General features: G+C 35.1%; 1 protein-coding gene across 2 annotated transcripts in view; it reads left to right on the top strand.

Moving 5' to 3' along the window:
* The window catches only part of ANKRD26 (ankyrin repeat domain containing 26), a 101,642-nt gene that overhangs the window by 65,304 nt on the left and 22,863 nt on the right, over nucleotides 1-13,475 (top strand). For both annotated transcript variants that reach the window (XR_009212871.1, XM_058436605.1), the window contains 6 exons: nucleotides 356-539; nucleotides 1,030-1,167; nucleotides 2,595-3,551; nucleotides 4,947-5,099; nucleotides 9,059-9,129; nucleotides 9,470-9,563. Coding sequence is in view for 1 of the 2 variants with exons in the window: in XM_058436605.1 (XP_058292588.1) it covers nucleotides 356-539; nucleotides 1,030-1,167; nucleotides 2,595-3,551; nucleotides 4,947-5,099; nucleotides 9,059-9,129; nucleotides 9,470-9,563 (1,597 nt within the window). In the remaining variant the exon portion in view is untranslated. The remainder of the gene's footprint in view (nucleotides 1-355; nucleotides 540-1,029; nucleotides 1,168-2,594; nucleotides 3,552-4,946; nucleotides 5,100-9,058; nucleotides 9,130-9,469; nucleotides 9,564-13,475) is intronic.

A 13,475-nucleotide genomic window follows, 5' to 3' on the forward strand; every position in this document is an offset into this window, starting at 1 on the left:
CCAAAGTGATAGGATTACAGGCATGAACCACTGGCACCAAGCCAAAAAGATAATTTTCAACTTGCATCTTTACTGGATCATTTCCAATATCTTTTTCCATAATATTTACCAGAGGTACTCATAACAGAAACTTACCAGTTAGCAGAATGTTCTTTCATCACTACCTTTCAAGTATATATGTCCTTTGGAAAAGACTGAAGTGAGAAATTAAAAATCACAGAACTAGAAAGGAAAAATACTCAAGAACATAGAAATTGTATTAGGGTAATAAACCAAAATATGAAGCCGCAGATCACACAATGAACTTTTTATCTTATAACAATACAGATTTTAAGGTAAGCATATTTAACTGCAGATTTAGCTTAAACCAAGAAGAAGAGAAGAGAAGAAATGCTGATATATTGTATGAAAAAATTAGGGAACAGTTAAGAAGGAAAGAAGAGCAATATAGGAAAGAAGTTGAAGTGAAACAACAGCTTGAACTGAGTCTCCAAACACTGGAGATGGAATTGAGGACTGTAAAAAGTAATTTGAATCAGGTAAATTTGATTTAATATATATTATCTAGGTTTAAAACAAAAATGTTATCTCATCTTAAGCTGACCTATGACCTTTATAACTAAAATTACTCATGATAAATCTTGGCACCTAATACATGCTCAGTCTCTGTTTTCTGAATGAAGGAATGGAGGGTAAGTTGAGTTTAATCATTAACATAAATGTTAATTTAGGCATTTAATGTTAAATTACAGGCTAAATAGCTCTAAAATTATGATGAAACTAGTAAAATGTTTTGACATTTTATTTCGCAATTCTGTATTTGCCTGTATTTAAGAACCATTTTTGCTTTTTGATGAATTTAGCTGTCATTTATGTGATTAAAATTTGAGTAATTCTTGAGTAATAAAGGTTCTTGCATTTTAATATGCTATTTCCTTTTTATAAGTTTTTTGTTTTAAAATTCTGCTCTTGTTAACCTTTTAGACTTTTAAAAAATGCTAATAGACCCAAAATTTAATGTATCTCTAGGTCGTACAAGAGCGAAATGATGCTCAGAGGCAACTTTCTCGAGAACAGAATGCCAGAATGTTACAAGATGGAATTCTGACCAATCACCTTTCCAAACAAAAGGAGATTGAAATGGCTCAAAAGAAAATGAATTCTGAGGTATTTCTATTTCCTTTAGTCATTTTCAAATATGTGTGTATATGTATTTATATGTGTATATATTTTAAAAACCAACTATATATGCATCTTGGAAAGTATCGAGGATTTTTAAACCATATATGTATATCTTGGGGGTAGTGGTAGTGTTTTTGGTCCATTGGATAAAGTGATGTTCTTAATTCAGCTCCACTTGTCTGCAGCAGTCAAGTAATGACATTCAGAATGGCCTCATCCACAGGGGAAGCTTTTAATAATATCTTCCATGGGAATTGATGGTCTTTCTACAATCTCAAAACCCTTGCTACTAACAATAGATGCTTGAGTTTTTGGAAGTGATTTTATCACCTTGATATATTAATAGAGAGGTTAGTTTATTGCTTCTACCCATAGGAAGGGAGGAAAAGTACAGCCAGTTCAGAGACATATTTTGGATGTTATTCTTCTCACTTTTGAGAAGAGTAATAGTTTACTGCAAGTAGTATCTTATTTTGGTACAAAGAGCTTTTGAAACAATGATAGGCCATGATACATACTTAGTGATAATTTCGTGATAAGTATTTTGTTCCTAGTAAAACAGTTCAGCATATTTCTCCCTGTTTCACATTATTAGGTTTTCAAACATTATGAAGAGGAAACAAAAGTTATTGCGACAACAAATAATCTCGTGATTTTCTAAGAGGAACTCTACAAATTTTGTCCTATTTACCATTAGTGTTGTAAAATAAAAGGCTTCTTTTGTATTTAAATATTTATACCACAGAAATAACTGATTTAGTGAAAGAACACTACAAATAGAGTCAGAAGACCCAGGGAAAATCATAGAGATGCTTATTTTTTTTTAACTTTTCCTTTTTAAAATTGTGATACTAAATGAGTTCATTGGTATATGTAGAAGTGCTTAGTACAATGCCTAGATTTATTATTCATCAATAAACGTAATTGTTATAACTGACTATAAAGATGTGAGAAAAGTAGAATATCTATAGAATATTCTCAGAAAAAAGGAACTTGAAAAACTTCGAGAAATTTCGTCTGTCCAAATATATGCAGAGCCAAGGCTTTTACTATGGGTTGGTGTATGGGTTAGATATCAGAGTATAAACCCAATTTTTTAATGTGGTCAAATTATTAATCTTTTATGCTTTTGAATTTGTTGTACTTCAGTAAAAGGCCCTTCCAATTCTGTGATTCTTAAAAATTTTCTAGTGGTTTCTTTTTTACTTTCATGGATTGTCTTCAAATAAATTTTTGAACTTTTGGGAGTTTATGCTCTATACGGTTTGAGTTTTGATCTTTTTTTTTCAGTTGGATATACACTTATTGCAACCCTTTATTGTAAAATGTACAGTTTATTATTTAATTTCAGAGGAAATCATGATCTGTCATTTTCTTGGGTGCTAGCTCAAAGTTTCCTTTGTTTTACTTAGAATTCTCATAGTCATGAAGAAGAAAAAGACCTATTGCATGAAAATAGCATGTTGCAGGAAGAAATTGCTATGCTAAGACTAGAAATAGACACAATAAAAAATCAAAACCAGGAAAAAGAAAAGAAATGTTTTGAGGACCTTGAAATTGTAAAAGAAAAGAATGAAGACCTTCAGAAGACTATAAAACAGAATGAGGAAACATTAACACAAACAATATCCCAGTATAATGGACGGCTTAGTGTTCTGACAGCTGAGAATGCAATGCTAAATTCTAAACTGGAGAATGAAAAGCAAAGCAAGGAAAGACTGGAAGCAGAAGTTGAATCATACTGTTCTAGATTGGCTGCTGCTATACGTGATCGTGATCAAAGTGAGACATCAAAAAGAGACCTAGAACTTGCTTTCCAGAGAGCAAGAGATGAGTGTTCTCGTTTACAAGACAAAATGAATTTTGATGTGTCTAACCTAAAAGATAACAATGAGATTCTTTCTCAACAACTATTTAAAACTGAAAGTAAACTCAATAGCCTAGAAATTGAGCTCCATCACACGAGAGATGCCCTCAGAGAAAAGACTTTGGGTTTAGAACGGGTACAAAAGGACCTAAGCCAAACACAGTGTCAAATGAAGGAAATGGAACAAAAGTATCAAAATGAACAAGTTAAAGTGAATAAATACATTGGAAAGCAGGAGTCTGTAGAGGAGAGATTGTCTCAGCTACAAAGTGAGAATATGTTGCTTCGACAACAACTGGATGATGCCCACAACAAGGCTGACAATAAAGAGAAGACAGTGATTAATATCCAAGACCAGTTTCATGCTATTGTGCAAAAACTTCAAGCTGAAAGCGAAAAGCAAAGTCTTCTGCTAGAAGAAAGAAATAAGGAGTTAATCAGTGAATGTAATCACTTAAAAGAAAGACAGTATCAGTATGAAAATGAAAAGGCAGAAAGAGAAGTAAGTATCAAGAAAGATAAATATTTTTCAAACCTCCTGAAAGAAAATTTAAAATAATATATGGTTATGTAGTTAACTATAAAAATAGATAAGTTTATTTACTCTATCAGTCTAGAAACATCCCTTGTTTTCAGCAAATAAAAGAGCTGAGAGATGCTTTACTTTGAGTAAAGACATTGTATCATCTATGAAATTTTGAGTTTTAAGTTATGAATTGTTAATAGATTAGTATGAATAGTAAACTAATGTGAATAATGTAGTCTTTCACTGCTGAAGTAATAATTTTAATGTCTTTATGTTGCCACATCTTAAGAACATTTCCATTTATCTGCCACCATGAAACAGATAAATGGAAATGCTCATACCTGAAATGAGTATTTTGAAGATTCAATTAAGTGTGTTATTTTGACAGTTAATTCCAGATTTCCCAGATACAGACGTATATTGCTATATCTCTTAATACTTTTCTGTCAGTAGCTTTTTATATATTTCAGTTGATGTGATTTTATTTTTATTCTTGTCAATTTGACTTGTCTAAAATATTTCAGTCTCAAATTACATACTGTTATGATCTCTCAATTCTTTAAAGCGTATACTTTTTATTAAACCATAATTTGGGGCAAATATGAATTTTAGCAGCCATATTTGATTTAATCTCCCCACTGGTATGTATAATTTACTTTGAATATATTATGAGCAAATAATTTGCTCATAATTTTCATTTCTATGCCCAATGACTATCATTTGGGTATAACTTTGTTCCGTATAAAGATAAATGTAGCGATTTGTGATTTATTAGTTTGGCATTGGACCACCATTTTCACACTAGTGAGGGGTGGCAGGATTCACAGGCAGCAAGAATGGGGTGAGTAGGGGACAGTCATAGCAGCTGAGGTCAGGGAGGCAGGTGGAGGCTAGGTTACCTAGGGCCTCTAAGGCCATTGGAATTTACCTGTATTCTGAGATAGGAATCTACTGGAATAATTTGAGCAAGCAATTAAATATGTGAGGAGCTCTGGAGTTGATATTCTAATAAAAAAGAGCAAAAATATTTCATAGGGTACAATCACTACCAGTTCCACTCACATGACTATTTCGAGACTTCAGTAGGTTGTTAAGCATTGTAAATTCATCAGGGGATGGATGAATAATGGGCTGAATCTGTTGTCTAAGTAACGTCATAACTAATTGGCAGGAAGGTAACACCTGTATCCTTAACTGAATTCAGTAATAAATAGGAATGTGTACATATGAGGACAAGAAGGTGAATCAACGTATGTGGTAATATTTTTAAGTTACGTATGTCATAGTTAAATATTATTAACATAATTTATTTTTTAATACAACTTAATAATAAGGTGATTTATAAAATCAGTAACAAAAATGTCTTATCAGGTTGTTGTGAGACAACTTCAACAAGAACTAGCTGATACCCTAAAAAAACAATCTATGTCAGAGGCTTCACTGGAGGTTACATCACGTTATCGTATTAATTTAGAAGATGAGACACAGGATTTAAAGAAGAAATTAGGTCAAATCAGAAATCAAGTATGTATGAAATTTAACATGTCAACAGTTAATCTATAACTGGTTAAATATATAGTGTTTTGTCATACTAATTTAGTGGGTAGCCTTCTTTTGTATTCTCATTATAATTAATTTAAATTTTATTATCTTTTTTTTGAGACGGAGTCTCGCTCTATTGCTCAGGCTGGAGTGTGGTGGCACAGTGGCGCGATCTTAGCTCAGTGCAAGCCCCACCTCCCAGGCTCACGCCATTCTCCTGCCTCGGCCTCCCGAGTAGCTGGGACTACAGGCGCCCACCGCCACGCCTGGCTAATTTTTTGTGTGTGCGTTTTTTTTTTTTTTTTTTTTTTAGTAGAGACGAAGTTTCACCGTGTTAACTAGGATGGTCTAGATCTCCTGACCTCGTGATCCACCCGCCTCAGCCTCCCAAAGTTCTGGGATTACAGGCGTGAGCCACCACGCCCATCCTAAATTTTATTGTCTTTATAATACACTTGCTTCTTTATTTATTTATTTTTTTGAGACAGAGTCTCATTCTGTTGCCCAGGCTGGAGTACAGTGGCACTGTCTCAGCTCACTGCAACCTTCACCTCCCCATTTCAAGTGATTCTCCTGCCTCAGCCTCCTGAGTAGCTGGCATTACAGGTGTGTGCCAGTATGCCCAGCTAATTTTTGTTTTTTGTTTTCTTTTTTTGAGACAGAGTCTCGCTCTGTAGACTAGGCTGGAGTGCAGTGGCGTGATTTTGGCTCACTGCAACCTCTGCCTCCTGGGTTCAAGTGTTTCTTCTGCCTCAGCCTCCCAAGTAGCTGGGATTACAGGCACCCACCACCATGCCTGGCTAATTTTTGTATTTACAGTAGAGATAGGGTTTTGCCATGTTGGCCAGGCTGGTCTCAAACTCCTAACCTCAGGTGATCCACCCTCCTCGGCCTCCCAGAGTAACTGTGATTACAGGTGTGAGCCACCGCGCCTGGCCTAATTTTTGTATTTTTAATAGAGATGGGGTTTCACCATGTTGGCCAGGCTGGTCTCGAATTCCTGACTTCGGGTGTTCCACCTGCCTGGGCCTCCCAAAGTGCTAGTATTACAGATGTGAGCCACCGCACCTATCTTGTTTATTAAACTCTTTCATTCTGCCATTTTTTCTTATAATTGCACATTTTAAAAAATAATATTTACCCTTAGGAAAGTTGAGAATTATACATCATTCCTCATGGAAGTTGAGAGAGTTTTTTCCTGTTAAACAGTATTTTATAGTGATTTTTCTATTGTCATGGCAAGCCAGATTAAGTTAGAGGATAATGTTTAATGGAATGTTCCAGAAAATTGTCTTATTTCTTCTTTTCACTTTTGTGAATGGATACAGAATCTGTGTTGATTTATTTTATGGATTTCAAATTAATTTGTACAGAAAGGCCATTAACTTTTCTCCAAAATGCAAATGTTTTAGGTTAATTTATAAACTATTTGAAATAGGCATTTCCTCCATTTTCCTTTCATTTAAAATATATTATAAAAACATAGAAATATTTAGATTATGTATAGCATGTATATCTAAACTAGAGAATTAAGAAAATTATCTAGATCCCTCCATTGGATTTTTAAAAAACAACATTATTGAGATATAATTTACATACCATACAGTTCACTCATTTAAGGTATACAGTTCAGTGTCTCTTAGATTATTTACATAGTTGTGTAACCATTACAACAGTCAATTTTAGAACATTGTTATCACCCTGAAAAGAAACCCCACATCCCTTAGCCATCACCACCATCCCTGTCCATGTCCCTCCACCTTCTCCAGTCCTAGGCAACCACCATCTACTTTTTGTCTCCTTACATTTGCCTGTTCTGAACATTTCATATAAATAGAGTTATACAATATGCAGTCTTTTAGGAGTGGCTTCTTTTACTTAGCATGTTTTTGGGGTTCATCTGTGTTGTAGCACATATCAGTACTTCATTTCTTTTTATTGTCTAATAATATTCTATTGTATGGCTATACCAGTTATCCATTCATCAGCGGATGGGCCTCTAGATTGTTTCTACTTTTTGGCTACTGTAAATAATGCTGCGATGAACATTCATTTATAAGACATATGTTTTTATTCTCCTGCCACTGGATTTTATCTTCAGAGTTAATCGGGCGGCTTTCACCATCTCTCTGCTTTACTCCTGCTGTTCTTCCTGCCTTTGCAGTTTCTGTTCATCTAGCCTCATTCATTCAGACGTGGCACACAATTCCCCCTCCTTTCAGAAGCTTTCTCTGACTGTTCTGGATCTCACTGACCTCACATTTTAGCACTCTTTGTCTAGTCTGTGTAGAACAATTTGCCCTTAATTTAACTTCACTTTTATTTTTTCATAAGAGAGAAACTTGTCTAATTACAAATTTGCCTACGAGGTGAATAATATCTGATAATGCCTGTCACCTGTCCTTGTATAAATTGAAAATATTTTAGCTTAGCAATTGTTAGGTTAAAATTACTTTATATTATACTAAGAATTTCTTCTTTGAGACATTGATATAATAAAGCTTTTATTCTATTTTTATTATTTTATTTTTTTTACAAGCCCACAGCTAACATAGGTGGTTATTCTAAATATATTTTAAGTAATTAAATATAACTAGAAACCACTTAATCTAGTAAAGGAAAGATATTCAATCAAATGCTCATGTTTTTCACACTATAAAAAAATCTAAATTTACATTTCTTTATTATGTAGCCAGAGCTGGGATTCATAGATTCATACCACTTTACCACCCAAAGAGCTCTGGCTGCAGCTTTTCTGATGTGCCTTATGACATAACCTTAGCCTTAAGCTCACCAGAGTGCTTGCTAAAGCAGCTCAACATAGATAGTTGTTGGGAATGACTTGCTTTGGGAACCTTGTTTCGCAGCAGAGTCCAGTGTTTTTATTCCACTGCTCTGATGTCCGTGTAAGTTATGTATTACTCATTTCAGGAGGTGCTGTTTGCATTGTGGGCGTTGCCCACTGAGTAGAGCAGAGAGAAAGTAATCTATAATTGTTTAAAGTACTGTTGGCTTAGTGGAATTGGCAAAAGTTATGTGAAGTACTAGGGGTGTATTCTGGGCCTCATGCGCCCCATTTGCTTTCACTTTCAGTGGTGTGAAGAATGATTCAGTGCAGCTATAGTAGACCACTTCCACTGGCATGCCATCTGCCTAAAATATACAATTTTATTAGAACATAAAATACAGTAAAAAGAAGCACACAAACAGCAAATATTATATATAGCTCACTATATGCCATGTACTCATCTAAGTACTTTATGTGTATATTCCTTGACTGAATCTTCTTACCATCCCAGTGAAGTAGATAGTATTAATGTCTCTGTTTCTATTTTACTGATGAAGAAATTGAGACACTGAATGTTAATTTGCTCAAATTCACACAGCTGGTAACTGGTGGAGTTGGGATTCCCACCCGGCCATTCCAGCTTCTGTGTGGATACTGCCTCTCAATTTCATGAAATATCTAGTTGTCACCTAACATGTCATCATGTTAATTTTTATAATCACTGGCATTGCCATGGTCATTCACATCTATAAATATTTAAACTTATAGTTCATGTGGTGGTGCTTGGAATGCAAAAATATAAATGCTTACCGCAAGGTAATTTCCTATCTTTCTCCATTTTACCAAGTTTGTAAATTTGAGTATTTATCTGATAAAATATAGTTTGAAAACAAGAGTAATATGTTTTAGTTCTAGAACGCAGGTTGATAAACTTTTCTGTAAAGGGCCAGGTAGTATTATTTTAGGCTTTGGAAGCCATAGATACCTGCTGCAACAGATCAGCTCTACAGTCACAGCACAAAAGTAGCCATAAACAATATGCATATTGAAGGGTGTATGACTGTGTTCCAATAAGGTTTAGTTACAAAAACAGGTAATGGACAGATTTGTACTAGATTATTAGTAAAGTGGTTTTTTTTATTCTTTGTTTTAGTTGCAAGAAGCACAGGATCGACATACAGAAGCTGTCAGATGTGCTGAGAAGATGCAAGATCACAAGCAAAAGTAAAACTTAAAGCAGCACACAGAAAAGCATGATTATTTATAGAGCAAATAAGCAGTGTAGTATGAGAATTGTATCAGCTATGATCATAAGTACATCTGTGTGAAGTCAAGGAAAAATTTCAGCATTAAGCAATTTTGAAATGCATTTTTTTAATGTTATCCTAGAATTTTGTGCATTATCCACAAACCACAACTAGAAAAACGATAAGAGTTGGCAAATCACCTACTTTTGAAATCTTTAAGAATTTATGTAATTATGCCTTCAGGTGTTTGCTAAGAAATTACACAGTGTTTTAAAAATTTATCTGTGAGAATAACTATTTTAAAATATACATTGCAGGCTTGAAAAAGATAATGCCAAGTTAAAAGTTACAATCAAAAAGCAAATGGACAAAATTGAGGAGCTTCAGAAAAACCTGTTAAATGCAAATTTGGTAAGTCAACCGCTTAATTTCTTTTATACTGAAAAGGAATTTTATTGCTTTAGTAGGACAAGTTGAGTATCCCTTATTTAAAATGCTTGAGACCAGAGGTGTTTCAGATTTTGGATTTTTTTTTATTTTGGAATATTTGTACATACATAATGAGATATCTTGGAGATAGGACCCAAGCCTAACATGAAATTCTTTGATGTTTCATATATACCTTATATATGTAGCCTGAAGTTACTTTTATGTAATTTTTTTTTTTTTTTTTTTTTTGAGATGGAGTCTCGCTCTGTCGCCCAGGCTGGAGTGCAGTGGTGCGATCTCGACTCACTGCAAGCTCTGCCTCCCGGGTTCATGCCATTCTCCTGCCTCAGCCTCCTGAGTAGCTGGGACTACAGGAGCTCGCCACCATGCCCAGTTAATTTTTTTGTATTTTTAGTAGAGACGGGGTTTCACCATGTTAGCCAGGATGGTCTCGATCTCCTGGCCTCATGATCCGCCCACCTCGGCCTCCCAAAGTGCTGGGATTACAGGCATGAGCCACCACGCCCGGCCACTTTTATGAATATTTTAAAAATGATTTTATGCATGAAACAGAGTTTTGACTGTGTTTTCACTGTGACATGTCACATGAGGTCAGGTGTGGAATTTTCCACTTGTGGCATCCTGTCCACACTCAAGAGTTTCAGATTTTGGAACATTTTGGATTTCAAATTTTCAGATGTTCCTCAATTTATGATGGGATTGCATCTTCATAAATACATTGTAAGTTGAAAATATTATAAGATGAAATTTAATACACCTACTGAACATCATAGCTTAGCCTAGCCTGTCTTAAACCTGCTGTGAACACTTACATTAGCCTACAGTTGGACAAAATCATCTAACACAAAGTCTATCTTTTAATAAAGTATTGGATATCTCATATACCACATATTGCTAGCCTGGGAAAAGATAAAATTCAAAATCTGAAGTATGTTGAAATTGTGATGGTTTCACACCATTATAAAGTCAAAAAATTGTATTAATAAGCTGACCCATGGTAAGTAAATCCAAATTGCAGTGGTTTCACACACTCTTAAAGTTGAAAAATTGTAAGTTGGACTATTGTAAGTTGGGGACTATCTGTATGTAAGAATATTTTAGATAATATGAAAATCCTTATTGATAAAAATATTTATTGTATTCATGGTAATACTACTTGATACTAGTAGTGCAAGTCCTATTGACTTTATAGAAGTTGACTGAATTCAAACATTAATGAGTTTGGTAGTAAGATTTTAATAAAAAAGATTAGATAGCCTAAAAACAGTGTTTTTTATATACATTTTGTTTGTTCACTCATCCATTGTTGGACGTTTGGATTATTTCTGCCTTTTGCTTATTGTGAGTAATGCTGCTATGGATATGGTATACAATTGTCTGAGTCTCTGCTAATATTTGTAATATCTTTTGAAATTCTAAGAAATTTGAGTAATGATTTGATCTACAATTCTGAATTTCTTTTATAATCTAAACCCTTCAGTGAGAATTTCAGAATGAATTGCTTTTAACATGGTAATTTTTATTCCTCATCAAGAATGGATACTAGGTCATTATACAAGCATTCTTTTCCCCCAAAGTAATGTGTTTTTCTCTTTGGATTTTAAAAAAGAGAAACCTGTGAAAAAGTAGAAATGGCTGCTCCAACAGGACATCACAGAATAACACAGTGCTCCTAGCATTGCAGATTCAGAAACTTTTTTTCCCCATGTATCTGTGTTCATCAGTCTTTCAAAACCTTAACAGTTCCTGTCAGGCGCAATGGCTCATGCTTGTAATTCCAGCACTTTGGGAGGCCGAGGCGGGTGGATCACCTGAGGTTAGGAGTTTGAGACCAGCCTGGCCAACATGGCAAAACCCTGTCTCTACTGTAAATACAAAAATTAGCCAGGCGTGATGGCAGGCCCCTGTAATCCTACTACTCAGGAGGCTGAGGCAGGAGAATCACTTGAACCCAGGAGGTGGAGGTTACAGTGAGCCGAGATTGCGCTATTGGGTGACAGAGCGAGACTCCATCTCAAAAAAAAAAAAAAAAAAAAAAAAAAAACTAAAAAAACCAAAACGTTAACAGTCCAGTCTCAGAAAGGATGGCCGTGTAATCCACGATAACAATTTATTGATGTGCCAATTTACTGATTATTTATCGATGTTCTGCTTGATGTTTAACAAGCAGAACAGGATTCTCTGGTCATTCACGCTTTCCTGTGTAGAAATGAAGATCAGAAGGTTGCACTGTAAATACTAAAGTGGAGCAATGAGATTGATGCTTCTACTAATGAGTTTCTTTAAGTCACAATAGGAAGATTTATGCGACTCTCCTATACAGATATACCTATCAGAATAAACATTGACAAGTTTTTTTCTAGATTTCATGTGTTAGTCCTACTTTATTGGCATCGTTTTCACACAAGTGACATGACAATATATTGATATGAAGTCTCCTGTGAATGAGAGTGTGGGGGACATCCCCTTAATATGGATGTCATCCAGGAATATATCAACATCTCAGAAATGGAAAATTTAGTAAAAGTACTCCAAACCTGCTAAGCTTATTCAAAAATAGTGGGGGATTTTCTGTAGATTCCCATAGAAATGAGTTACAAATATGGCATATAATTATTAGTCACTTTGAAGTGTACACTGTGAATCAAAAATTTAATAGAGACCGCTTTCAACCAACTCATCAATAGCCCCTAACTTTTCCAGAAGGTTCTCATCTCATGTCTTTATGGAAAAGGGAATTAGTCCAAAGAAAGCAAAGGCAAACAATCAATAATCTGACCCTTGTGGAAGAGTTTCGCATTATAAAAGAAAAACAAAGTATGCTGGTCAACATCCTGAGGGTGAGTGTGCCCACCCAAGATGAGAAAATAATACTACACTCAAAATAACACCAATAAGAATCAATCAACATAAAATGTACAAGATTAGCTATCTACAAAAGGAATCTGCACCAAGTAATGGTTTATGAGTGTGTGGTTGAGAATATGGTTTATGAGAAGTGAAACAGAAGGAAGAGACCTCAGAAAAGAGGTCTGGGCTGGAAATCTAGATTAGGGAATCTGGGATGAAGCCTTGAGATTTAAGGAGCTCTTAGAGAATTTAAAAAGAGGAATGGAAGGGGACAGGACTCAGCATGAAGGGTTGCTGCATTTAGAAATAAAGTGAGGTCAGAGGTGCCTAGGGGAGGGTATGGTCACAGTTAGTAGTTGCTGCTGAGAAGTAAAGCAGATTAAAGACTAAAAAATAGGGCCTTGATGACTTTCAGAATTTTAAAATGAGAATTGTAAGACTGAAAATTAGATTTTAGTATAAAATTAGCCGATGTGGTGGTGCATGCCTGTTATCCTAGCTACTGAGGAGGCTGAGGTGGGAGGATTACTTGAGCCCTGGAGTTCAAGGCTGCAGTGAACTATGATTGCACCATTGCACTCCAGCTTGGTTGACAGAGTGAGACCCTGTCACAAACAAACAAACAAACAAACAAAAAAAGTCCAATGGAAAAACAGGTTGATTAAAAAAGCCACAAGAATCAGGCAAAAGTTATGTTTTTGTTTATTGTGGAGAAGAAAAACTTTATTTAAAGAGAAATAATTAATAGAAAAGGAAAAATTGAAACCCATAGAAGAATTTTTTTTTTTTTTATTATACTTTAGGTTTTAGGGTACATGTTCATTTAGCATTAGGTATATCTCCTAATGCTGTCCCCGCCCCCCCCACCCCCCACCCCACAACAGTACCCGGAATGTGATGTTCCCCTTCCTGTGTCCATGAGTTCTCATTGTTCAATTCCCACCTATGAGTGAGAACATGCGGTGTTTGGTTTTTTGTCCTTGCGATAGTTTACTGAGAATGATGGTTTCCAGTTTCATCCAT

The sequence above is a fragment of the Hylobates moloch genome, unplaced genomic scaffold, assembly GCF_009828535.3.
Source record: "Hylobates moloch isolate HMO894 unplaced genomic scaffold, HMol_V3 SCAFFOLD_3, whole genome shotgun sequence".
Taxonomy (NCBI): Eukaryota; Metazoa; Chordata; class Mammalia; order Primates; family Hylobatidae; genus Hylobates; species Hylobates moloch.